We start from the raw sequence: 26,447 nt of genomic DNA on the forward strand, positions 1-26,447 counted from the left end.
GGCCGTTCCTCCATATAAATTTACTATCGTTCAATTTAACACTGTGGCTTTTGAAGCCACGATTTTGAGGTTGTCATGTCTGTCTGTGTCAGTCATCAGGACGATTAGAGCCCAGAAGCAATACTCGATTCTAGTCTACCATACCACACTTGGAAGACTTATTTTTGTTGGTGCGAATCTACTACTATTTCTCCAATAAATGCAACTCACAAACAAAATCAGCATGGCAAAAGTATAAAATGACATTATACAATACAAAGAATTAAAGGCATAATCCTGGCCAGCAGACTCTTAAAGGACATAAAGAAACGTACTGGTCGCTAACCATACATGTATAGGGGGGAAAGGCAACAAAGCCAGAACAAAACGACCACAAATATTCCATATATGTATTAATATGAAAAAATACTTTATTCAAGGCAATAAATAGGACAGTAAGGAAAACGAATCTAAAAGATGATGCAAATGGAAGACATCCATTGCACAAAGGTACAAAAGACAAGCAAGTGTGAACGGACACTGAGAACCCTCACATCAAATCTAATAGTACTATACACCAAGGGACAATCACATTAGTAATAGACAGACCGATATAAAGTAGATTGTCACTATAGATGTAAGTCTGAAATTGCAGACTACAAGGAAACAATAAATTTAAGCCAAGTGTAGCTTAATTTGAAGCAGCATATTGGGATACATAGAATTATCAATCAGCTCCACCTAAATAAAAATAGACATTACATACCACAGCTGCAAAATGTGAGGGTTCACAGGGGCCGCGCACACACCCCAACGATCGTTTCGGACACACTCCTTCCTCAGGGTGCGTAATGGTAAGTGTCTGAAGCGGGCATTAAATAGCGGTGACCACCGGAAGTAACCCTGTATAACCCCGGAAGTATCAGGGAATCCGCGCCATGGAGTCTCTGACCTTTCAGACTATCAGAGATCAATACACTTTTTCATTTCTTAGAAGAGATAGCTATACTTTCAGGTTTAGAATTCAAGCAACTTACTTGGTTAATTTTAAGCATATGTATGTCTGTCTCTTCTTTTTCAGGTGTAGATATGTCATATACCTGTCTCTCCTTCCCTCTCCCTATATCCTTTTCCCTCTCCCTTCCCTCCATCTTCCCACCCGCTCTTCCCCAATTGAGAAGCATATTATTTTCGACAAAATGCAATGTTAAAATTTCAAAATGTTTAATAAAAATACTGGAAAAAGAAGTGATAGCTATTTAACCCCTTCATGACCCAGCCTATTTTGGCCTTAATGACCTTGCCGTTTTTTGCAATTCTGACCAGTGTCCCTTTATGAGGTAATAACTCCGGAACGCTTCAACGGATCCTAGCGATTCTGAGATTGTTTTTTCGTGACATATTGGGCTTCATGATAGTGGTAAATTTAGGTCGATAATTTCTGAGTTTATTTGTGAAAAAAATGGAAATTTGGCAAAAAATTTGAAAATTTCGCAATTTTCACATTTTGAATTTTTATTCTGTTAAACCAGAGAGTTATGTGACACAAAATAGTTAATAAATAATGTTTCCCACATGTCTACTTTACATCAGCACAACTTTGGAAACAATTTTTTTTTTTGCTAGGAAGTTATAAGGGTTAAAATTTGACCAGTGATTTCTCATTTTTACAACAAAATTTACAAAACCATTTTTTTTTAGGGACCACCTCACATTTGAAGTCATTTTGAGGGTTCTATATGGCTGAAAATACCCAAAAGTGACACCATTCTAAAAACTGCACCCCTCAAGGTGCTCAAAACCACATTCAAGAAGTTTATTAACCCTTCAGGTGTTTCACAGCAGCAGAAGCAACATGGAAGTAAAAAATGAACATTTAACTTTTTAGTCACAAAAATGATCTTTTAGCAACAATTTTTTTATTTTCCCAGCGGTAAAAGGAGAAACTGGACCACGGACGTTGTTGTCCAATTTGTCCTGAGTACGCTGATACCTCATATGTGGGGGTAAACCACTGTTTGGGCGCACGGCAGGGCTCGGAAGGGAAGGTGCGCCATTTGACTTTTTGAATGAAAAATTGGCTCCAATCTTTAGCGGACACCATGTCACATTTGGAGAGCCCCCGTGTGCCTAAACATTGGAGCTCCCCCACAAGTGACCCCATTTTGGAAACTAGACCCCCCAAGGAACTTATCTAGAAGCATAGCGAGCACTTTAAACCCCCAGGTGCTTCACAAATTGATCCGTAAAAATGAAAAAGTACTTTTTTTTTTCACACAAAATTTCTTTTAGCCTCAATTCTTTCATTTTCACATGGGCAACAGGATAAAATGGATCCTAAAATTTGTTGGGCAATTTCTCCTGAGTATGCCGATACCTCATATGTGGGGGTAAACCACTGTTTGGGTGCACGGCAAGGCTCGGAAGGGGAGGCGTGCCATTTGACTTTTTGAATGGAAAATTAGCTCCAATCGTTAGCGGACACCATGTCGCGTTTGGAGAGCCCCTGTGTGCCTAAACATTGGAGCTCCCCTACAAGTGACCCCATTTTGGAAACTAGACCCCCCAAGGAACTCATCTAGAGGCATAGTGAGCACTTTAAACCCCCAGGTGCTTCACAAATTGATCCGCAAAAATGAAAAAGTACTTTTTTTTTCACACAAAATTTCTTTTAGCCTCAATTCTTTCATTTTCACATGGGCAACAGGATAAAATGGATCCTAAAATTTGTTGGGCAATTTCTCCTGAGTATGCCGATACCTCATATGTGGGGGTAAACCACTGTTTGGGTGCACGGCAAGGCTCGGAAGGGGAGGCGTGCCATTTGACTTTTTGAATGGAAAATTAGCTCCAATCGTTAGCGGACACCATGTCGCGTTTGGAGAGCCCCTGTGTGCCTAAACATTGGAGCTCCCCTACAAGTGACCCCATTTTGGAAACTAGACCCCCCCAAGGAACTTATCTAGATGCATAGTGAGCACTTACAACCCCCAGGTGCTTCACAGAAGTTTACAACGCAGAGCCGTGAAAATAAAAAATCATTTTTCTTTCCTCAAAAAAGATGTTTTAGCAAGCAATTTTTTATTTTCACAAGGGTAACAGGAGAATTTGGACCCCAATATTTGTTGCCCAGTTTGTTGTGAGTACGCTGATACCCCATATGTGGGGGTAAACCACTGTTTGGGCACACGTCAGGGCTCGGAAGGGAAGTAGTGACATTTGAAATGCAGACTTTGATGGAATGGTCTGCGGGCGTCACATTGCATTTGCAGAGCCCCTGATGTGCCTAAACAGTAGAAACACCCCACAAGTGACCCCATTTTGGAAACTAGACCCCCAAGGAACTAATCTAGATGTGTGGTGAGCACTTTCAACCCCCAAGTGCTTCACAGAAGTTTATAACGCAGAGCCGTGAAAATAAAAAATAATTGTTCTTTCCTCAAAAATTATGTTTTAGCAAGTAATTTTTTATTTTTGCAAGGGTAACAGGAGAAATTGGACCCCAACAGTTGTTGCCCAGTTTGTCCTGAGTACGCTGGTACCCCAAATGTGGGGGTAAACCACTGTTTGGGCGCACGTCGGGGCTTGGAAGGGCGGGAGCACCATTTGACTTTTTGAACGCAAGATTGACTGGAATCAATGGTGGCGCCATGTTGCGTTTGGAGACCCCTGATGTGCCCAAACAGTGGAAACCCCTCAATTCTAACTTCAACACTAACCCCAACACACCCCTAATCCTAATCCCAACTGTAGCCATAACCCTAATCACAACCCTAACCCCAACACACCCCTAACCACAACCCTAACCGCAACACACCCGTAACCCTAATTCCAACCCTAATCCTAACCCTAATCCCAACCGTAACCCTAATCCCAACCCTAACCACAACTGTAACCCCAACACACCCCTAACCCTATCCGTAACCCTAACCACAAGCCTAATCTTAACCCTATTTCAAACCCTAGCCCTAATTCCAACCCTAACCCTAAGGCTATGTGCCCACGTTGCGGATTCGTGTGAGATTTTTCCGCACGATTTTTGAAAAATCTGCAGGTAAAAGGCACTGCGTTTTACCTGCGGATTTACAGCAGATTTCCAGTGTTTTTTTGTGCGGATTTCACCTGCGGATTCCTATTGAGGAACAGGTGTAAAACGCTGCGGAATCCGCACAAAGAATTGACATGCTGCGGAAAATACAACGCAGCGTTTCTGCACGGAATTTTCCGCACCATGGGCACAGCGGATTTGGTTATCCTTAGGTGTACATGGTACTGTAAACCTGATGGAAAACTGCTTCGAATTCGCAGCGGCCAATCCGCTGCGGATCCGCGGCCAATCCGCTGCGGATCCGCGGCCGATCCGCTGTGGATCCGCGGCCGATCCGCTGCCGATCCGCTGCCGATCCGCTCTGTGTGCACATGCCATAACCCTACCCCTAACCCTACCCGTAACCCTAACCCTACCCCTAACCCTACCCCTAGTTCTAACCCTAGTTCTAACCCTAACCCTAGTGGAAAAAGAAAAAAAAAATTTTCTTTATTTTATTATTGTCCCTATGGGGGTGATAAAGGGGGGGGGGGGGTTATTTATTATTTTTTTTATTTTGATCGCTGTGATAGAACCTACCACAGCGATCAAAATGTACTTGTAAGGAATCTGCCGACTGGCAGATTCGGCGGGCGCACTGAGCATGCGCCCGCCATTTTCCAAGATGGCGGCGCCCAGCGAGGAGACGGCCGGACACCGGGATGATCGGTAAGTATGAAGGGGTGGTGGAGGGGTGGATCGGAGCACAGGGGGGGGGGTGATCGGAGCACAGGGGGGGGTGATCTGAGCAAGGAGGGAGCGGACAGGAGGACGGGGGAGCCGGCAGGCGGACGGAGGGGACCGGACCCCATAACGGAGGACTGGGGGGGCGATCGGTGGGTGTGGGGGGGGGGCACTTGAGTATTTCCAGCCATGGCCGATGATATTGCAGCATCGGCCATGGCTGGATTGTAATATTTCACCAGTTTTTTAGGTGAAATATTACAAATCGCTCTGATTGGCAGTTTCACTTTCAACAGCCAATCAGAGCGATCGTAGCCACGGGGGGGTGAAGCCACCCCCCCTGGGCTGAAGCACCACTCCCCCTCTCCCTGCAGATCGGGTAAAATCGGAGTTAACCCTTTCACCCGATCTGCAGGGACGCGATCATTCCATAACGCATACGCTGCGTCATAGGTCGCATTGGCACCGACTTTCATGACGCAGCGTATGCGTCAAAGGTCGTGAAGGGGTTAAAAAGGCTACCTTCTATCAGGAGGGTTTCAGAGCTGGCAGATCTGTCTTGCCGTGCTCCTTACCTTATTATTCACCAAGATAAGGTAGTCTTGAGTTTTCACCTTAATGAAGACATGGTTTTACCTTCTTTTTTGTCCGGCACCATCTAACCCTATTAAGAAGACTGCACAAATTGGCATTACGACATTAGAGCCATGAGGTACTATTTATTGGCCGCTGCTTCATTCAGGAGATCTCACTCCATGTTTATTATACCAGAGGGCCCTCAGAGGGTTCAGGCCGCTTCTAAAGCAACCACTGCCCGCTGGATCAAGATGGCTATTATTGAGGTATGTAAAACTAGGACCAGGGAAGCCCAAATTAGGATTAGGGAGCATTCTACATGAGCAGTTGGAGATTCCTAGGCGGTTCGTTCGTCAGCAAGTATCCGATTTTGGCCACGTGCACACATTAAGTATCTGGTCGGTATTTAACCTCAGTATTTGTTCCACTCCTGGTTTTCTTTCAAATACTGAGGAAAAAACTCACCAAATACTGAACATGTGCACATTGCCTTTCAGGTCTTAAAGGCAGCCACTTGGGCATCAGTGCATGCATTCCCCAAGTTTTACAAGGTTCACACTTTAACCTTGGCAGATGCAAGTCTTGGTAGAAGATACTGCAGGCAGCAGTAGCCCAGACTTCCGCTTGAGTTACGGCAGAAGACTAGGTGTTAACAGTATATTTCTTTCCCACACTAAGGACAGCTTTAGGATTTCCCATGGTTCTGTGTCTCCAAATGAGATGAATGAAAAAAGTAGACTTTTAGTACTAACCGTAAAATTAGTTTCTCGTAGTCTTCATTGGGTGGACATAGCTCCTTCCCGGTTGGGGATACAGTTATGTTTTTTCTTGCCTCAATTTTCTACTCCTACTGTCTCACAACACTGAAGAAGCCTGACTCCAGCAGGCAAGGTATTGTATGCTGGGGGGGGGGGGAGCCAATTTTATTTAAATGCAATAATAGTATCAGCCTCCATGAGGCAGCAGACTATCCCATGGTTCTGTGCCCCCCAATGAAGATTGTGAGAAAGAGATTTTACTGTGAGCACCAAAATTCTACTTATTCTTTACTATGATGGTCTTGTGTTACTATAGCAATTGTATTTAACGTTTTCTCCTCTCAAAGTAATGAGATATCACAAGGATATGTCAGTTATTAATGGTATAGAGCAGTGTCTTCCTAGTCTTTATTTTCGGCTTCAAACAAATCCTTTAAAGTAGGCAGCATGACACCCCAGAGCTGAAGCAGTGAAGCATACTAATATCAAAATTTTTAGCTACATTTTTGACCACCCTGAGGGAGCAACAGTGAAACACATGTTGAGGTGTGAAAAAGGAGATTTGTGTGTACTCACCGTAAAATCTCTCTTAGCCTCTAATTGGGGGACACAGGACCATGGGTGTTATGCTGCTGTCTACTAGGAGGCGACACTATGCATAATCTGAAAAAGATTAACTGTGGCTCCTCCTCTGCAGTATACACCCGGTGAGGGATCCCCCTGAGGCAGTATAGAGCTGGTGCTGCCGAAAAGACAGGGGCGCAGGGAGCCCTGTGTCTGTATGTGCCATGCCTGCCTGCACTCCCCCCGGCCCCAACAGGAGCCTGCAGCTGGGCTGGGGTCCCTGGATGCAGGCGCAGAGTGCTGGCCCATTGCTGGGAGCTGTAGAATGCTGCCTGTACAGGCCCTACCTGACGCGTCTCAACCTAATACCCCCAGAGGGGGATTAGGGAGGGTGCTGTTGTCACCTTCAGGGGCCTTTATCCTCGTCTCGACCTCAACCCAGAAACCAAAAGGAATTGGGGAAGGAGGGGGGGTCTTGACTTCGAACCAGCACCCGAGGGACTGGGGAAGGAGCAACATGGGGAATAGCCATCTCTACTTCAACCGGGCACCCCGTGATAGGGGGCCGAGGAAGGAGCCATGCCGGGAGTCTCGCAGGAGACCCTCTTTTCTTCATCTGTAATCTGTCGGAAAAAAACGGAGTAAAAGAAAAAATCTTAGGTGTGCCTCCTATGCGACACTAAGCAAAAACTGGAGAAGGCTGATGACGTCCAGGGGTGTATACTGCAGAGGAGCCACAGTTAATCTTTTTCAGATTATGCATAGTGTCGCCTCCTAGTGGACAGCAGCATAACACTCATGGTCCTGTGTGCCCCAATGAGGCGACAGAGTAAAGGTACCGTCACAGTAAACGATATCGCTAGCGATCCGTGACGTTGCAGCGTCCTGGATAGCGATATCGTTGTGTTTGACACGCAGCAGCGATTAGGATCCTGCTGTGATATCGCTGGTCGTTGATTAAAGTTCAGAACTTTATTTGGTCGTCAGATCGCCGTGTATCGTTGTGTTTGACAGCAAAAGCAACGATACCAGCGATGTTTTACAATGGTAACCAGGGTAAATATCGGGTTACTAAGCGCAGGGCCGCGCTTAGTAACCCGATGTTTACCCTGGTTACCAGTGTAAAATGTAAAAAAACAAACAGTACATAGTCACCTTCGCGTCCCCCGCCGTCCGCTTCCTGCACTGACTGAGCACCGGCCATAAAGTGAAAGCACAGCACAGCGGTGACGTCACCGCTCTGCTGTTAGGGCCGGCACTCAGTCAGTGCAGGAAGCGGACGCCGGGGGACGCGAATGTAAGTATGTACTGTTTGTTTTTTTTACATTTTACACTGGTAACCAGGGTAAACATCGGGTTACTAAGCGCGGCCCTGCGCTTAGCAACCCGATGTTTACCCTGGTTACCCAGGGACCTCGGCATCGTTGGTCGCTGGAGAGCGGTCTGTGTGACAGCTCTCCAGCGACCAAACAGCGACGCTGCAGCGATCGGCATCGTTGTCTGTATCGCTGCAGCGTCGCTTAGTGTGACGTTACCTTAACACTTTTTTTTGTTCAGGTATCTCTATTGTTATGCTATCTCACTGGTGGAATTATCTTCAGGTTTCTTCATTTCCATTTTTATACCTCTGTCGAGGTCTCTCTTGTACTTTTATAAGACAACTAATGTGTTTTTTGGGCTTTTTTTTTTTTAACATATGAAGCTTTATTGCAAGTCTGTGGTTCATGTATGATAGGTCTTATAGACCTCGAGACACTGTATTGCACATTATACCTGGTCCACGTTAAAAGGGGTTGTCCGGTCCAACTAGGTAACTTATGAATCCCCACAGCGCACACATTGTGGGGATTTGCCAGTTTCTGAGTCTGGACCAGAGGGTATGTACGGGTTATACATACACTCGGCAAAAGCTTGTCCAGTGGGCGAGGCTTTGCTCCATACAAGAATATGGAGAGAGGCTGAGCTCACTGGACGGGTTCTGGCACTGTGCATGTATAACTTGTACATACCCTTGGATCCCAGCTCAGAAGCCGGCGAATCCCCCAACGCATGCACTGGGGGATTCATAAGTCTGCAGTCAAAGAGTGACTGCAGACTTATCAATTTGGACCGGACAATGCCTTTAATGTGGACCAATAAGCAATGCAGTGTATAGAGGTCTAAAAAGCCTATCACACATGAAACAGAGACTAGCAATAACTCAATTTTAGCTGTGTATATGTCTATTCCATTAAAATATTGCACTGACAATAATAAAGATGAATAAAAACTTATTTTTGTAACATAGGATTTCATTTGTTCATATTGTATAGGAATTGCTGGTAGTTAGGGTAGAGCCATGCTCAACAATTAGCAACTCGGCCGTATTTTAGATTATATTCAATTTAGTAATGAATAAATCCGATCTCAATGATTTGACAACTATTTCCCGCAACGTTGTCAGTCACATACAAATACTGCTTTTTGGCCTATGAACACCTACATGAGCACAGATTTAAGTGAATAAGAAAGGAGTTTTACTAAATCTTTACCCACAAAACTATCAAATCTGCTCAGCTCTTCCTCTATAAACTACAGATGTTCATCATGACAGATTCATTTGAAAATCACTGGTTTGATTTCAAAAGGTTGTGAAATTGTCAGAGACCTGACATCCGAAGTCACCAACATGATCGATATCTGCAGCCATCGCACTACTAGTTTACATACCAAGATGAATATAAGGCACTTTTGGTCTGCTGAGAACTTCTGTGATCTGCCAGGGTGGGAGGCAATTATTTTCTTACCTTCTGTTAATGTTTTTCCACTTTTTCTTTTTTTTTTACATTTAATATTACCGTGTTGATCATTAAAGTTGACAGGCTTGCATGCAATTGTCTAATTTTCCAAATCATTTGCCTCTTTTCCCCCAATCCAAGTCTGACAACCCTCCTCTCCCCGTCTCTCTTCCTTCATTACTTTGCAATATTATTAGAAAGTAACACAGAATTACAAAATTAAAATCTACATTTTGGAAGCAAAACCAAAAAACACCCAAACAAATTAAATAATCACAAAACAGTGGGTAGAAAAAAAAAAAAATAGAACAATGAACAAATTATGATACCACATAAATAAACACAGATGACCATTTTTTTCGTCTACATACTCTTATGCTTCCAGTTCCCAAAAAGTAAGGTCTGGACCACGTGACTACTCTTGTTTCTCTGTGCAAATAGACAGGAATGCCGGAGTTATGGAATGTCATGATCCATCCATCAGGTAAGGGCTCAGTAGGAGGGCGGCCACGACCTTTATAATGGAGATTAAAAGAAATCATTTTTACTGTTTTACTGTTTGTAGTACCAATTTCCTGTAATACAAAACAGATTAAATTTCTCAAAGCTAAATAAATCATCTGCATCGATCTTACTCTTGAAAGTCAGACCGCCAACAAACTGGTGCCACAGAGGCAGCAATAAGGATGAAGTTTCATTTTGGAATATATACATGTCCTCGTTCTACCTCTCCGCACGGTGCTAGAGAGAAAGGGAAGCTTGGATGTCATCGAGAAAGTGCTCTATGTGCAGAAATGCATATATTATTGGATAGGACAGACTTGAGTCCAAAGGCCCAAACTAAAATCATGGATCAATATTGTACTGTTAGTTAGGTCTAAGCACTCAAACTATCGGACTGAAGGACCCATTATGGTTGTGTAATCAGTCTTACTATGCACAAGAAAGCATTTACTGAATAACAAGCCCAAAGAATTCTTCAGTCAAAGCCTCAGCTGATCGCTACCCTTTGTGGCACCAGGGTGGAAGAATTTATAAATGCATATAATAACCTACAAGTGGGTAGCACTGGTGCACAGTACACAAAGAACAAGCTTTCCTTACTTTTCAAAACAGTTTTTATTTTGGTTATCATTGGCTGAACACTGGTCTCGCCATCCGAACGGTGGTCACTTTCTTCTTCATACTTTTCTTCTAGCCTTCTTTTCTTTGAGGTATGTAGGCCCTCCTCCAGCAGTGCATCCACATCGTTATCAAAATCATCCTGCAAAACAAACTATCAGGTACGTCCCCTCTTCCGAAGGTGGGAGAGGCAAATAGAATCCCCTTTTACACTGAGCACAGACATGTACCTCCAATCTGCAGCTAGAGAGGATGGCAAAGAATGTCTACAAAACACTGTGACGACACAACACTCATATGTAGTCAGCGATACGTGGTAAACAGATCCGACCAAGGCATGGTTAGAAAGCGTGTGACAAAGCAGTGCTTATTATAAAAGACAAAGAAAAAATGAAATGCTTAGAATTAGTAGGTTATGGGTGTAGTGTTAGCACCTGCAGACATACCTCATAATTGTATATCAGAGATTCGCCATCCATCTTATCTCTCTGAAGCATGGACTCCGTTAGAAACTCTGCATACTCTGCCCCGTCCTCATCTACATCCATCACATTCTCAGAAAAATCCTCCAAGTCATCGAGAACGGCGTATTCCACTTTCTTTTCCTGATCAAGTTCGGCCTCCTCGTTTCTTTTATTTGCAATTTCATGATTATTGACAATTTTATCATTGCTACTACCAGCAAAAGGACAAACATGCAACTCTCCATTGACAGTGTTATTGCTATCTATAGCTGACTGATCGGCTGCCTCTGCTCCAGTGTACAGAACCTTTCTATCCTTGCTTTTACAACTCTCTGTAAAACTTACACTGATTTTAACATCTTTAAGCAATTTAAGATCAGGAGTAAATTTCCTAACTGCTGGTGCATGGCGAGCTGTCCTGGGACTTTGGTCACTTTGGAACTGATCTATCACTGTCGGATGACTCTTGTAAGAAGACGACCCTTTTGTGAGTAGCTGTGCTCCGTAGTTTAGCTGCATGTCCCCAGCTGGGGTTTGTGACTGTCCATCACCACCAGAGCCAACGTCCATTACCTCTGCGTCACTGGACGTTTGCAGGGGAGGTGGTGGAGGCTCTTCATTTGGCGGCAGTGGTGGGGGACAAGCAGGTATGAATTCCATTTCTTTGCTTCCAGGTTCATCAGGGAGAGGGGCTACATATTCACACTGATCCATATTCAATACTAATCAGTACAACTAAAAACTACACAAATCAGTAAATTGCTATTCTTAGTCCTTATAGGAGAATGTCCAAAACAGCGGATATAGCATATCTCAATTGGCCACACAGAAGATTCAGTTAAGCTGACTACATTGCTCTTTTCATTAATGTAGACAGCCTTCAGAAATACTGTCTCTATTACTGGAAATCACAATGTATTCAGCTTAAGAAGCGTTATCACTGAGAAGACATGGTGGGACTTGAAGCTTTGTTTTACCTGTAAAACAAGACAGAGAAAAAAAAAAAAAGAAATTTGTCAGAAACGTCAAATGCATTTAAAAAAAAAAGGGCTGCTTTGTTCCTTTAACTACGGATAATATGATAGCTCCAGTTACAGAGTGTATCTGATCTATGTATATGGTACAAATAAACACAATAAATCACCAAACAAAAGAAAAAAGACAAACCAACAAAGAATGTTTCCACTAGCACAAACTGCAGCAATAGTTCTGGTGACTAAATCGCCTAGTAAAATTATGCTTGACTGGTAGCAAGAAAATATTGTCTAGGCTTGAACCAGAGGCCAATATTGAAAACTAGTGTGATGCAGTGACCCCTGTAACAGGTAGGGGGCGCTGCATGGTCTCCCCAGTATACGCACGGAGGCGTATTGAGGCCATGGGAATGCATGGCATCACCACAGTCATGCCTGCGATTATGATAAAGTCCGACAGTATTGTGAATGGCCGATATGTGTGTCGCAGAGGAGAAGACCCTGCGCTGCCAGCCTGAAGCGATGTGGTGTTCTGGGACCTATAGTCCCACAAGTATTTGGTATGTTTATAATGGGAGGCTGGCAGGGCTAGTTCTGTGAGATGGGCGGGACAAACTAGCCACACACCCACACTCCCACCCAGGGGAGTGGTAAAGGTATATAATGTGACCAGGGTGTGGGTCACATGTTCCTGTGTGTTCTGAGTGAGGGGACCTGAATGGTCCATGTGCAAGGTCCTGGTAGATACCTCGGTGTTGGGTGTGCTAAGCCCTGAAGAGCATGTGGTGGGACTTTGCTACTGGTGACCTGGGTATTGGACGGTCCCAGCTGGGGATGGACGTCCTGAATCGTACCCGGACAGGCCACCTGTGTGATCCCGAGTAACCTGGCTGTTGGGAGGTCCTGGGAGGAGGACTGGATCCCTGAACAGAACGAGGTGAGGACAGGGATCTGCAGAGCCAGAAACAGGTCCTGTGTGGTACTGCCAGTGGAAAGCCTGCAGCGCTGACAAGCAGGTAATACCAGACTGTGTGTTTGGCTCCACAGCGAGCATGAATATTGGACTCGACCAAGAGTGTATGGTCACAGTCCTGATGGAACAGATTCACGCTGTGAACATTGTTGCTTTGTTTTGTCATGCTATGAAGGTTGTTGTTTTGTGTTTTCTGCCACTGGGGTTTATGGAGTAATAAACCCAGTTGAACTTTTAGAAGAAAAATGTCTTGCTGAGTGTTATATCGCTGCCAAGCGAGTATTCCCCAACCCGTAAGTAAGTGCAATCTAACACTAGAAACCCCGTAAAAAAAAGACCATCCATACATCTTCCGTCTATGCTGCTATTAAAACTACAGATGGATTTTCTGTGATCCTGTTGCATATGCCCAAAAGAGATGGAGTCCCTTCGCCTTTTTAACTACTTGGAGGCTACAGCTGCTGTTCAACACAGCATCTAAGGAGTAAGGGCCCCTTCACACTGTGCAATCAAAGTCTGAACGAGTGTTCGATTTGTGACGTTTATCCGTCCTCGTTCCGAGGTTGCAAAGTGTGACATGGCGTTACGATCTGCGACGCAGCCCAGCATCGTACGATGTGAAAGAAAGAGCAGAACTTTCTTTCGTCGTAAATGTCTCGCTGTGGCGGTCGAAATCGTAGTATGTGACGGCGGTCATACGAGCTCGTAATGCGACTACGTGGGTTGGGCTTCCGCATACCTGTCTCCTGATTGGGCGTGACGTTTTAGCACGCCCATGCTGGTAATACGTCACGCTCGGAGTCGTAGGACTATGGCGGTGTGAAGGGTAGCGTACGATTGCGACGCGTGACGTTCACATCGCAACTACGTCAGAAAAAGCGTTAACATCGTAGAGTGTGACCGCTGGCTACGAGCTCGTACTGCGATGTCGAATATGACGCAAATGCGTCGTAATCGTAGCAGAATCGACCAGTGTGAAGGGGCCCTTAGGGTAAGTTCACACAGGGCGTTTCTGCTGTGTTTTTTTGCTGCTTTTATTATGCTAATTTTCAGCTGCTTTTTACAGTACCAGCAAAGTCTATGAGATTTCAGAAATCTCATGCACACACATTGTTTTTTTGGGTGATCAGCATTTTGGGCTTTGCTGCGTTTTTTGGACATAAAGCGTGTCACTTCTTTCAGCGTTTTTGCTGCGCTTTTTCAGCGTTTTTCACCCATTGACTTGAATGGGTGTTGAAAAAACGCAGAAAAAACCCAGGTATCATTATTTGCTGCTGAAAATTCAAGGACATTAGCATGGACAAAGAGAAAAAAAACGCAATAGAAAAAGAACGCACGAAAAAACGCACTTAAACCTGCATTTTTTACGCAGCTTCTTTCCTGCCAAGATCAGGTTTTGCTGCAAAACCCCCCCCAGCAAAAACGCCGTGTGTGAACTTACCCTTAAACTGCTGCATACTGAGCTAGGTCTTATCACAACAGGTACAGCCATTGGCTGGTCTGTACACTAGGGCACCAGCTCCATACAAATCTGACCTATGCCATACAGTGGAATGTAAATGTTTGGGCACCCCTGGTCAAAATTGTGAACAGTTAAGCAAGTTGAAGATCAATGGATGTATAAAAGGCCTTGAGTTAAAGATGACACATCTCATTTGTATTTTAGGCAAAAATATTATAAAAAAAAATATATATATACATACATATACATACACACACGGTATATTATATAACATTTTTTCCTAAAATAGAAATGAAATGTGTCATATTTAACTTAAGGCCTTTTATACATCCATTCATCTTCAACTTGCTTAAAATTAAAGGCTGAGTCACACATAACGATATCGTTAACGATATCGTTGCAACGTCACGCTTTTGGTGACGTAAGCAACGATCCCGCTAACGATCTCGTTATGTGTGACAGCGACCAACGATCAGGCCCCTGCTGGGAGATCATTGGTCGATGGGAATGATCAGGACCTTTTTTTTGGTCGCTGATCACCCGCTGTCATCGCTGGATCGGCGTATGTGACGCCGATCCAGCGATGTGTTCACTTGAAACCAGGGTAAATATTGGGTTACTAAGTGCAGGGCCGCGCTTAGTAACCCGATAATTACCCTGGTTACCATTGTAAAAGTAAAAAAAAAAAAAAAAACAGTACATACTCACATTCTGATGTCTGTCACGTCCCCCGGCGTCCACAGGGTTGACTGTGTCAGCGCCGGCCGTAAAGCAGAGCACAGCGGTGACGTCACCGCTGTGCTGCTTTACGGCCGGCGCTGACACATTCAGTGCAGGGAAGCTCTCGGCAGCAGCGCGTGCATTATCAGCACTCCTGCCGAAAGCAGTTTTAACCCTGTGGACGCCGGGGGACGTGACAGACATCAGAATGTGAGTATGTACTGGTTTTTTTTTGTTTTTTTTTAACTTTTACAATGGTAACTAGGGTAAATATCGGGTTACTAAGCGCGGCGCGGCCCTGCACTTAGTAACCCGATGTTTACCCTGGTTACCCGGGTGCTGCAGGGGGACTTCGGCATCGTTGAAGACAGTTTCAACGATGCCGAAGTCGTTCCCCTGATCGTTGGTCGCTGGAGAGAGCTGTCTGTGTGACAGCTCCCCAGCGACCACACAACGACTTACCAACGATCACGGCCAGGTCGTATCGCTGGTCGTGATCGTTGGTAAGTCGTTTAGTGTAACGGTACCTTAACTGTTCACAATTTTGACCAGGGGTGCCCAAACGTTTACATTCCACTGTATGGCAGAGGTCAGATTTGTATGGAGCTGGTGCCCAACTGGGTTCCCTAGTTTACAGACCAGCCATTTTAAAAATTACAAAAAGGAAAATGGGCACCCTGCATGATCAGTACCTAGCAAGGGATGTGGAATCAGTAAACCAAACCACCGACCCCAACTCCTCAATTTCCCTGACTGCCTCCACAGCCCTGCCTCACTACTGAGCCTGTACATAAAGTGCAGCACAGAATCGGCTCAACTAAAAGTCGAGATCCTTAGATCAGGAACATAACAGACATTTATAGGACATTTCATTACTTTCCCAAATTCTTATATATATTTTAAGAGTCAGTCCATTTTATACTGACTTCACAGACCTGTACCTAGTAACAGCCCCTTTTTAAAGTATCACAGCTTGTAAACACTTTTTGTAGCCAGCCAAGAGCCTTTCAATTCTTGTAGGAGGGATTTTCAGCCATTCTTCCAGTTGTGTGAGATTCCTAGGTTGTCATACATGCACTGCTATTTTAAGGTCTAGCCACAGATTTCCAATAATGCTTAGAACAGGAAACAGTGAGGGCCATTGTAAAACCTTCAGCTTGTGCCTTTTGTGGTAGTTCATGGTGGATTTTGACGTGTGTTTACGATCATTACTCATTTGTAGAAGCCATTCTCTATTCAACCTCAGCTTTTTTATGATTGGTGTTAGGGCAAGTTCACACAGGGCGTTTTTGCGGCCTTTTTTTATGCTAGTTTTCAGCTGCTTTTTACAGTACAGGCAAAGCCTATGAGATTTCAGGAATCTCATGCACACACAATGGTTTTTTGTATGGTCAGGATTTTGTGCTTTGCTGCGTTTTTTGGACATAAAGCATGTCACTTCTTTTAGCGTTTTTTTTTTCATTTTTTTTTTTTCACCCATTGCCTTGAATGGGTCTGCCAGACCTTATCTCGACCTCCACTGTTCCAACTAACTGCCATTTCTTCATTACATTTCAAACTGAGGAAAGGGCAACTTGAAAACACTTTGAAATCTTCTTATAGCCTCTCCTGCTTTGTGGGCCTCTACCATTTCCAGAGTGCTAAGCAGCTGTTTAAAAGAACCCATGGCTGCTGTTTCTTGGCACAAGGTTAGAGGAGGCTGGGTTGTCATAAATCTGGAAAATTTGCATCAGTTTGCCTTTCCTAACGATTATAGTGAACAAGCCATAACTCTAACAGGCTAATTAAGGTATGAAACCCTGGTCAAAGTTATCTGAGCACACAAACCACCAAGGGTGCCCAAACTGTTGCATTGGCACATTTTCCTATTTGCAATTATTACAATTAAAAAAAACACAACACTTTTTTGGCCTAAAATATCATTTCATCTTCAAAATGTTTAACTAGTAGTCACAATAACAGTGATTTTCACCAAAGGTGCCCAACTTTTTACATGTCACTGTACATATACAGTATATGTCATTAGAATTGGGTGAACGTCCATCAGTGGGCAAGGGCGGTCTTGTGGCCTGCCATTTGTGGTGCGTCACTGTTTTGAACTAATTAAAGAGAACCTGTCAGGTACTTATGCCCTCTAGCCCAGCAGCATTCACATAATTCCCCGGCCTAAACATACATTTAGAATTTGATTCACTTAAATCCATGTTTTTAAAAAATATATTTATATGCTCAATTTTTCTTATGCTAATTAGGCTTTCGATTAATCGATCATGCATTAGTTTCCCCAGACTAGTCAGCCCACTTTCCATGTTATCATGCCACAGTGGGTGTGATAACATGCAAAAAATGCAAACTAGTCAAAGGGTCAAAGGCTTATTAGCATGACAAAAACAGAGCTTAGAAACAGGTAAACATGGATTTAACATTATAAAGGGCTGGTTAGGCAGGGAATTTAGTCATACATATGGGAATGCTACTGGGTTGCAGGCATGGGGGGACCTGACAGGCTTCCTTTAATGAAGGAGTACTTAAATCAGTTTGAAGCCTCCCATAGACATGCATCAGAGCATTTGTGAATGAGGAGACTGTATAAGTCAGTGCAATTAGGTTAGAGAATAAGAAATAAAACAAGCACAGGCTTGCGTCAACAACAGAGAGACTGAGCTGTTGAAACCTGATGAGGGGGTCAGCGAGGAGGACAATGTGTGCATTGATAATGGCCCGATCCTGCTATGACTGATCTGTGTTATGGCACCTTCCCTCAGCAAATACTATGGAATCAGAAGACCCCGCTCTACACAAAAGTAACTCATCTCTGCTGACGAAGATCTCTCATGGAATAATAATCCGTTATCACAATTGACAGCATACTCTCCACTCTATCTTTCCCATTGATTTCGATGTAATTTGTATCGGTCCCCATATATGTAGTGACGAAATATGATCAGCAGGTATAAGGCTATGTGCCCACGTTGCGGATTCGTGTGCAGATTTTTCGGCACCGTTTTTGAAAAATCTGCAGGTAAAACGCACAGCGGATTTACCGCAGATTTCCTGAGTTTTTTGTGCGGATTCCTATTGAGGAGCAAGTGTAAAACGTTGCGTAATCCGCACAAAGAAATAACATGCTGCGGAAAATACACCGCTGCGTTTCTGCACCTTGGGCACTGCGGATTTGGTTTTCCATAGGTTTACATGGTACTGTACAACGCATGGAACATTGCTGCGAATCCGCAAAGTCCAATCCGCAGGCAAATCCGCACTGTGTGCACATAGCCTAAGGAGTGTGAGGACACGTGAGATGATAATGCACAGATCATCCCTCTGACTTCTCCATCTTCAGGAGTGATGGACAGCAGATCACAGGGTGACTGCACAAGATTATGTTATCAGAGCCTCATTCCTCAGTGTTGATAAACGTATGAGCAGCGCGGTGCGGGCCAGACACCGGTGGGGGCGTGTGGTGATGGGCAGGCTGGTATTGGTAGAAATACAGGAAGAATGGATCCCATGCGTCCGGCGGCCACAGACCTCCCCCGGCGGCAGCCACAGACCTCCCCCGGCGGCAGCCACAGACCTTCCCCGGCGGCAGCCACAGACCTCCCCCGGCGGCAGCCACAGACCTTCCCCGGCGGCAGCCACAGACCTTCCCCGGAGGCCACAGACCTTCCCCGGCGGCAGCCACAGACCTTCCCCGGCGGCAGCCACAGACCTTCCCCGGCGGCAGCCACAGACCTCAGGCAGGACCTCCGTGTTATCTCCTCACCGCCATATACAGGGAGAGCAGAGGATGCACCAGCGCGGCACACAGCGGGTCTGCTCTAGCTGAGGGGAAGGCCCTCAGTGCTGCGGAATCGCGGCCTCCGGTCACGGAACTCCAGTCACAATTCATCCGCTAAGGAGCGTCACTACAGTCGCCAATGACCTCGCCCGCCCACACTACTCACCGCCTGACCGAGGCTTCCGCTCCGATATCACCATCCCTCAACCTGAAAGAAACCAGTCGCCATCTTGCACAGTTCAGCCGGCTCCAGACAACTGCATCGATGACTCTACCAATCAGGGTGACAGAATGGCCGCTAGCGCAGCCCATCAACCAATAGTGGCTTGTGACGTCATTTGACCCTTGAAACCGTCTTCCAATCCTGTGGCGTGTAGGATGCGGACAGCCAATTGCACAGCGAGGTAGGGAGACTCAGTGATGTGTACAGGACGGTGATGCTGTGCTCCCCTCTACCAATGGGGCTGCGCTGTGTTACCAGTGTGAGTTCTCCGGCCACGCCTCCCTGGTACATGCAGTAAGAAGCGATAGACGGAATGGCCGGCCAGTAACCATAGCAACAGGACCTGAAGCAGACTGCATCGTGAAGGTGGGCAGAGGACTGCTGTCCCAGGTCACAGTCCCACAAGCTTCCACCCTGCAAACAAGACAGATAACGGGTCACGGTGAGGTTACCGGTTACCGTACCTCCGAACCTGCACAGAAGAGAGGGAGAAACCATGCGGGGCCGTGACCACGCCCCTAGCCACACCCATTTATTTCTCGAAATACTAGTTTTTGTACAAGCGCATTTTTTGTCTCCACATAGAAACCTCTAGAATCTAGAGCAAAAGAAGCAGAAAACCCGCACAGCCATGAGCGGCTCTAGAAGCACAGGGTCCATGAAATCACATCCACTTTGGACAGTTAGGCTACGTTCACACGATCCTTTTTTCACTGCGGATTTTTCAGGTCCTTTTTTGGTAAAATCCGCAGTGAAATCCGCGGTGCTTTTCCCTGCGGTTTTTGATCCTTTTTCTACTGCGGATTCCACTGCGGGTTTCCAACTGCAGTTTCCTATTGGTGCTGCTGGAAACCCGCAGCGGAATCCGCAGAAAGAATTGACATGGTACTTCTTTTTTCCGCAGGCAAATCCGCGCTGATTTTCCTGGGGAAAAAAGGATCGTCGGCACAGCGGGTTTTGTTTTCCATTGGGTTACATTGTACTGTAACCTACATGGAAAAAGGATGCGGATCCGCACCAAAAACCGCACCGTGTGAACGTAGCCTTAAACATGGAATGTCTGTGCAGAAAAATGCAGCACTTACCCTACATGTGAACACGGGCTAAATGTCCAAAGTGGATGTGATTCCAGGTGCGTTTTTTTATCTAGAATCTTCTATGTGGAGCGTCAAGAAAATGCATGTAAAATGAAAAGCACCTGTTGTATTTAGTGTAGAAACAAAGCTTTTGTAACAACCCTGCTGGCATCACTGCGTGGCCTCCCATCCCCCACCTGCATTACACTCAGACTCACTTCTCTGGGCCTTGTCACTGCTGCCAGCTCCATGCTGTGTGCCTCATGTCTGCTGCTTGCTCTGTGCGTGCTCTGGCTGTGTGCATAGGGGGGCGGCGCCGGCAACTCCTGTTTCTTATAGAAACTGCGTGCACCTTGCTAAGGTGTCCCTGGCCAATCGCCATGAGGCTTCCTGTTTTTAAGACATCCCCACCCATTGGTGGGGGCCTGTGCAACTTACTGCCTCAGTCAGTTCTTAGCTGTTGAGGTGCCAGGCCTTGTCTCGCTTACTCTCATGTCTGCCACCCAGGGGGGCGTTGTACCCTGGTCTGTTTCCTGTGTAGCCACCCAGCGGGGCGTCGTACCCTGGCTTGTGTCCATGTCTCTGTGCCTTGTCTCGTTCCTGACTCTGTCTTAGTCTAGTCCCGTTCCTGTGTCCGTTTATATCCCTGTCTTGGTTTGCTTTTTCTGCTGTGCGTACTCTGTGTCTTGCTTTGCTCTGCTCTGCCCTCTGTGTCTTGCTTTGCTCTGCTTTCGGCTCTGCTCTCTGCAACCTTGCTTTGCTCCTTGCTCTGCATTCTGTGACCTTGCTCTGCACTCTGTGTTTTTGCTCTCGGCTCTGCACTCTGTGTCTTGCTCTGCACTCCGACTTTACTTTGCTCTGCACTCTGTAGCCCTGCTCTGCGGCTCCGCTCTCGCTCTGCGGCTCCGCTTCTTGTGGGTCTACTTTGCTCCGCTCCTTGCCGTTCTACCTGGCTCCGCTCCTTGCTGTTCTACTTCTCCCGCTCTTGGCTCCGCCTCCTGCGTTTCTGCACTTGGCTCTGCCTCCAGCTCATGGCTCCGCCTCCTGCGTTTCTGCACTTGGCTCCACCTCCTGCTCTTCGCTCCGCCTCCTGCGTTTCTGCACTTGGCTCCGCCTCCTGCGTTTCTGTTCTTGGCTCTAGCTCCTGTGCTTTCGCTCTGCATCTGCTCTTGCGGTCTTTCTCTACCTGTTATTTAGTCCTCCTGTCTGACCAGGTTCTTACCTGTTTTACATACCTGCCTGCAGACCGGTCCCTACCGGTCCTTCCAGTGTACCAGTCTTATCCGCCTGTCCTTCCAGAGAGCCAACCGTACCTGCCTGCCTACCAGAGAGCCAGCCGTGTCCACCAGCCGTGTCCACCTGCCTGCCAGTGTCTCTGTTGTACCCGTCTGCTGTCTGTGTCCCAGCCGTGCCCGCCTGTCTGCCAGAGTGCCAGCCGTGCCCGCTTGCCTGTCTATGTTCCGTTCCCAGGTGGGATCAGCAGCCACAGCCAGACACCACCCTGGAGTGGTACCTGGTAGCTTCCTATTGCACAAGTCTGACCTCACCATCGGAGGCTCCAGCGAACACCTAGGAAGCTACTTAGTTACGCCCCTTCCATGGAAGTTTGGTCTGTGGTCCAGTGGGGCCACCCCCCGCACGCCCGCGCCAACCAGTCTGGGCACGAGCGTGACAGCTTTTCTGTAATATTAAAAGCATGAAGTACAGTGCTTCCCATCCAGGGGGGCTGTTGTGTGACGAGAGTACACCAGACATGGCTGCGCACAGCGAAGTGTGCGGGGCTGCGGTACTGCATACTGGCACACTAAAGGCTCAGTGTCCCTGGGCAAGCGGGTGGTGGGGTGGTATGGGCCTCCCCTGGATCCCTGCAGCTTCAGTGCCTTCTGACTCTGACGTCTCAGGGCAGAGAGCGTGATGGTGTCACTACAGCATCCCCCTGCGACTGGAATGGGAGAGGTGAATATTTGATTTTTTTTTTTTTAACGTATGCTGCATTATATGGGGCCCATTATACTGTATGGAGCAATCTACCACCCTACCCGTGCTCTCCGTTCTGCTAATGACCTGAGGTTAACATACTCAATAATCAGAACCTCCCACTCCCGTCTCCAAGACTTTACACGTGCTGCTCCGATTCTTTGGAATGCACTACCCAGGTTAATACGATTACCGTATTTTCCGGCATATAAGACGACTGGGCATATAAGACGACCCCCCAACTTTTCCAGTTAAAATATAAAATCTTCTTAAAAGTCGGGGGTCTTGTTATACGCCGTATGTCATCTTATAGGGCCGGTGAATATGTGCCTTTTGGCGTGGGGAGTGGTCCCAATGACTAAGACAGGGGGCGTCTCACAGTAAAGTGTGAGTGGAGTATATCCCCTTATTACCTCAATGCGGCGGCGTGGGGGGGTCTCTGTGCTGGGAGCGGCAGCTCCTCTTCGTGCCGTGGGTGCTCTGTGCCGTGGGTGCTGTGGGGCGGCGGCGCATCTTCTTGCAGCGTCGGGGCTTCTCCGGCATCTCCTCCAGGCCCGGAGGCAGTCCGGCAGCCCCATTGCTGTGATGCGGTGTCCTCCGGGAAAATGGCCGCTGCTCAGATTCAGATCTCGTCTCCCGAGACCTCGGGAGACGAGATCTGAATCTGAGCAGTGGCCATTTTCCCGGAGGCCACCGCATCAAAGCAATGGGGTTGGCGGTGCCTCCGGGCCTGGAGGAGATGCCGGAGAAGCCCCGACGCTGCAAGAAGATGCGTCGCCGCCGCCGCCCCACAGCACCCACGGCACGAAGATGCGCCGCCGCCCCACAGCACAGAGCACCCACGGCATGAAGAGGAGCTGCCACTCCCAGCACAGAGACCCCCACGCTGCCGCAATGAGGTAATAGGGGGATATACTCCACTTACACTTTACTGTGAGGCGCCCCCTGTCTTAGTCATCGGGACCACTCCCCCCCACCCACCATATGCACATTTTATCTGTACCCGGCGTATAAGACGACCCCCGACTTTTAAGAAGATTTTGAGGGGTTAAAAAGTCATCTTATACGCCGGAAAATATGGTAATCCCCAATCCCCACTGTTTTAAGCGTGCCCTAAAAACTCATTTGTTCAGATTGGCCTACCGCCTCAATGCATTAACCTAACTATTCCTGTGTGGCCCGTTCAAAAATTTTACCATAACTAGGTTCCTCGCATCATGTTCTCATACGCTTTATGCAGTTAATAGCCTCTGTGTCTGTACTGTTACATACTTAGGCTGATAACCGCTTCATGCAGCTTTACATGAACACCCGAGCCTTACACTATGGCTGGTCCAAACAACGAATAATAATATAATAATAATAATTTTTATTTATATAGTGCCAACATATTCCGCAGCGCTTTACAACTTATAGAGGGGACTTGTACAGACAATAGACATTACAGCATAACAGAAATCACAGTTCAAAATAGATACCATGAGGAATGAGGGCCCTGCTCGCAAGCTTACAAACTATGAGGAAAAGGGGAGACACGAGAGGTGGATGGTAACAATTGCTTTAGTTATTTGGACCAGCCATAGTGTAAGGCTCGGGTGTTCATGTAAAGCTGCATGAACCAGTTAACAGCCTAAGTATGTAGCAGTACAGACACAGAGGGCTATTAACTGCATAAAGTGTATGAGAACACGATGCAAGGAACCTGATTATGTGTTTTGTTTTTTTTTCTATTTTTAATAGGCCACACAGAGATAGTTAGGTTAATGCGTTGAGGCGGTAGGCCAGTCTGAACAAATGCGTTTTTAGGGCACGCTTAAAACTGTGGGGATTGGGGATTAATCGTATTAACCTAGGTAGTGCATTCCAAAGAATCGGCGCAGCACGTGTAAAGTCTTGGAGACGGGAGTGGGAGGTTCTGATTATTGAGGATGCTAACCTGAGGTCATTAGCGGAGCGGAGGGCACGGGTAGGGTGGTAGACTGAGACCAGAGAGGAGATGTAGGGTGGTGCTGAGCCATGGAGTGCTTTGTGGATGAGGGTAGTAGTTTTGTACTGGATTCTGGAGTGGATGGGTAGCCAGTGTAATGACTGGCACAAAGTGGAGGCATCGGTGTAACGGTTGGTGAGGAATATGATCCTGGCAGCAGCATTCAGGACAGATTGGAGCGGGGAGAGTTTGGTAAGAGGGAGGCCGATTAGTAGAGAGTTACAATAGTCCAGACGGGAATGAATAAGAGAAACAGTAAGAGTTTTTGCAGAGTCGAAAGTAAGAAAAGGGCGAATTCTAGAAATGTTTTTGAGATGCAGATAAGAAGAGCGAGCCAGTGATCGGATGTGGGGGGTGAATGAAAGCTCGGAATCAAGGATGACCCCAAGGCAGCAGGCATGTTGCTTTGGAGTAATGATTGAAGCGCACACGGAGATGGCAATGTCAGGCAAAGGTTGGTTAGTAGAGGGAGAGAACACGAGGACAGTTTTTGACAGGTTCAGTTTCAGATAGAGGGAGGACATGATGTTAGAGACAGCGGTAAGACAATCACTGGTGTTTTCTAAGAAGGTCGGAGTGAAAGCAGGAGAAGAGGTGTATAATTGGGTGTCATCAGCATAGAGATGGTACTGGAACCCAAATCTACTGATTGTTTGTCCAATAGGGGCAGTATACAAAGAGAAGAGGAGGGGGCCTAGGACTGATCCTTGAGGAACCCCAACAGTAAGGGGAAGGTGAGAGGAGGAGGAACCAGCAAAACATACAGTGAAGGATCGGTCAGAGAGCTAGGAGGAGAACCAAGAGAGAACGGTGTCCTTGATGCCGATGGAGCGGAGCATAGTGAGGAGGAGCTGATGATCCTCAGTGTCGAATGCTGCGGAAAGATCCAATAGAATTAGCATGGAGTAGTGACCATTAGATTTAGCTGTTAGTAGGTCATTAGAGACTTTAGTGAGGGCAGTTTCAGTAGAGTGTAAAGAGCGGAAGCCAAATTGAAGAGGGTCGAGAAGAGAGTTATCTGAGAGATAGCGGGTAAGACGGGAGTGGACCAGGCGTTCCAGGAGTTTAGAGATGAAGGGAAGATTAGAGACAGGTCTATAATTAGCGGCACAGTTTTGGTCGAGGGAGGGTTTTTTAAGTAATGGATGTATGATGGCATGCTTAAATGAGGGAAAAATACCGGAAGTGAGGGAAAGGTTGAATATTTTTGTTAGGTGAGAGGTGACAGCCGGGGAAAGGGACTGGAGGAGATGTGACGGAATGGGGTCACTGGTGCAAGTGGTCGGGCGAGAAGATGCAAGGAGCCTGCTTACTTCTTCAGTAACTGGTTCAAAGTCCGAGAGTGAACTAGATGCAGTGGGGGAGGGAGGACAGTGCCTGGTATGAAGAGATTGGGAGATGATTTCCTGTCGAATGTGGTCAATTTTTTCTTTGAAGTAATTGGCCAGATCGTCAGCGCGGAGATCTGTGGTTGGGGCCTGCTCTCTTGGGTTGAGTAGGGACTGGAAAGTGTTGAAGAGACGTTTAGGGTTATTTGACAGTGAGGTGATGAGGGTGTTGAAATAGGTTTGTTTGGAGAGGTGAAGGGCAGAGTTGTATGTTTTTAGCATGAACTTATAATGGATGAAATCTTCGGGTAGATTAGATTTTCTCCACAGACGTTCGGCGCACCTGGAGCATCGCTGCAGGAAGCGTGTTTGCAGCGTGTGCCACGGTTGTCGCCGTCTGTGTCGAGTTGCTCTATGTATAGGAGGATGTCATGGTTCCCAATGGCAAGGGAACGTCAGAGAACTTAAATAACAGACTAGCTCTTGGGTGATGGAATCTCGAGCTGACCGTGAGCTAAACCTACCACACAACTAACAGTGGCCGGGTGACGTACCTACGTTTTATCCCTAGACGCCCAGCGCCAGCCGGAGAACTAACTAACCCTAATAGAGGAAAAAACAGACCTGGCTTACCTCTAGGGAAATTCCCCCAAAAAGGAGACAGAAGCCCCCCACATATATTGACGGTGAGTTCAGAGGAAAAGACATACGCAATATGAAGGTAGGTTCAGCAAAGCGAGGTCCGCTTACTAGATAGTAAGAAGATACAATAGGGAACTTCACGGTCAGCTGAAAACCCTATTAAAATACCATCCAGAAATTACTTTAAGACTCATGTGTCAACTCATGACACCGGAGTGGTAATTTCGGCCCACAAGAGCTTCCAGCTACAGAAACATAACATAACTGTGAACTGGAACAAAAATGCAAACAAA

At 46.4% G+C, this 26,447-nt stretch overlaps 1 protein-coding gene and 1 long non-coding RNA gene across 3 annotated transcripts in view; one reads left to right on the top strand and one right to left on the bottom strand.

The window, feature by feature from the left end:
- DGCR8 (DGCR8 microprocessor complex subunit) overlaps nucleotides 1-19,225 on the bottom strand; it is an 88,554-nt gene extending 69,329 nt beyond the window's left edge. Inside the window, exons 1-4 of one of the 2 annotated variants that reach the window (XR_013223605.1) lie at nucleotides 19,088-19,225; nucleotides 10,994-11,988; nucleotides 10,530-10,689; nucleotides 9,797-9,939 (exon numbers count right to left, since the gene is read on the bottom strand). Coding sequence is in view for 1 of the 2 variants with exons in the window: in XM_077293383.1 (XP_077149498.1) it covers nucleotides 9,797-9,939; nucleotides 10,530-10,689; nucleotides 10,994-11,725 (1,035 nt within the window). In the remaining variant the exon portion in view is untranslated. The remainder of the gene's footprint in view (nucleotides 1-9,796; nucleotides 9,940-10,529; nucleotides 10,690-10,993; nucleotides 11,989-19,087) is intronic. The other variant, XM_077293383.1, reaches the window with a different exon arrangement.
- A 176-nt stretch (nucleotides 19,226-19,401) lies between these two features.
- LOC143813393 (uncharacterized) overlaps nucleotides 19,402-26,447 on the top strand; it is a 42,020-nt gene continuing 34,974 nt past the window's right edge. Inside the window, exon 1 of the long non-coding RNA XR_013223606.1 lies at nucleotides 19,402-19,586. This is a non-coding gene — a long non-coding RNA (uncharacterized LOC143813393). The remainder of the gene's footprint in view (nucleotides 19,587-26,447) is intronic.

The sequence above is a fragment of the Ranitomeya variabilis genome, chromosome 1 (genome assembly GCF_051348905.1).
Source record: "Ranitomeya variabilis isolate aRanVar5 chromosome 1, aRanVar5.hap1, whole genome shotgun sequence".
Lineage (NCBI taxonomy): Eukaryota > Metazoa > Chordata > Amphibia > Anura > Dendrobatidae > Ranitomeya > Ranitomeya variabilis.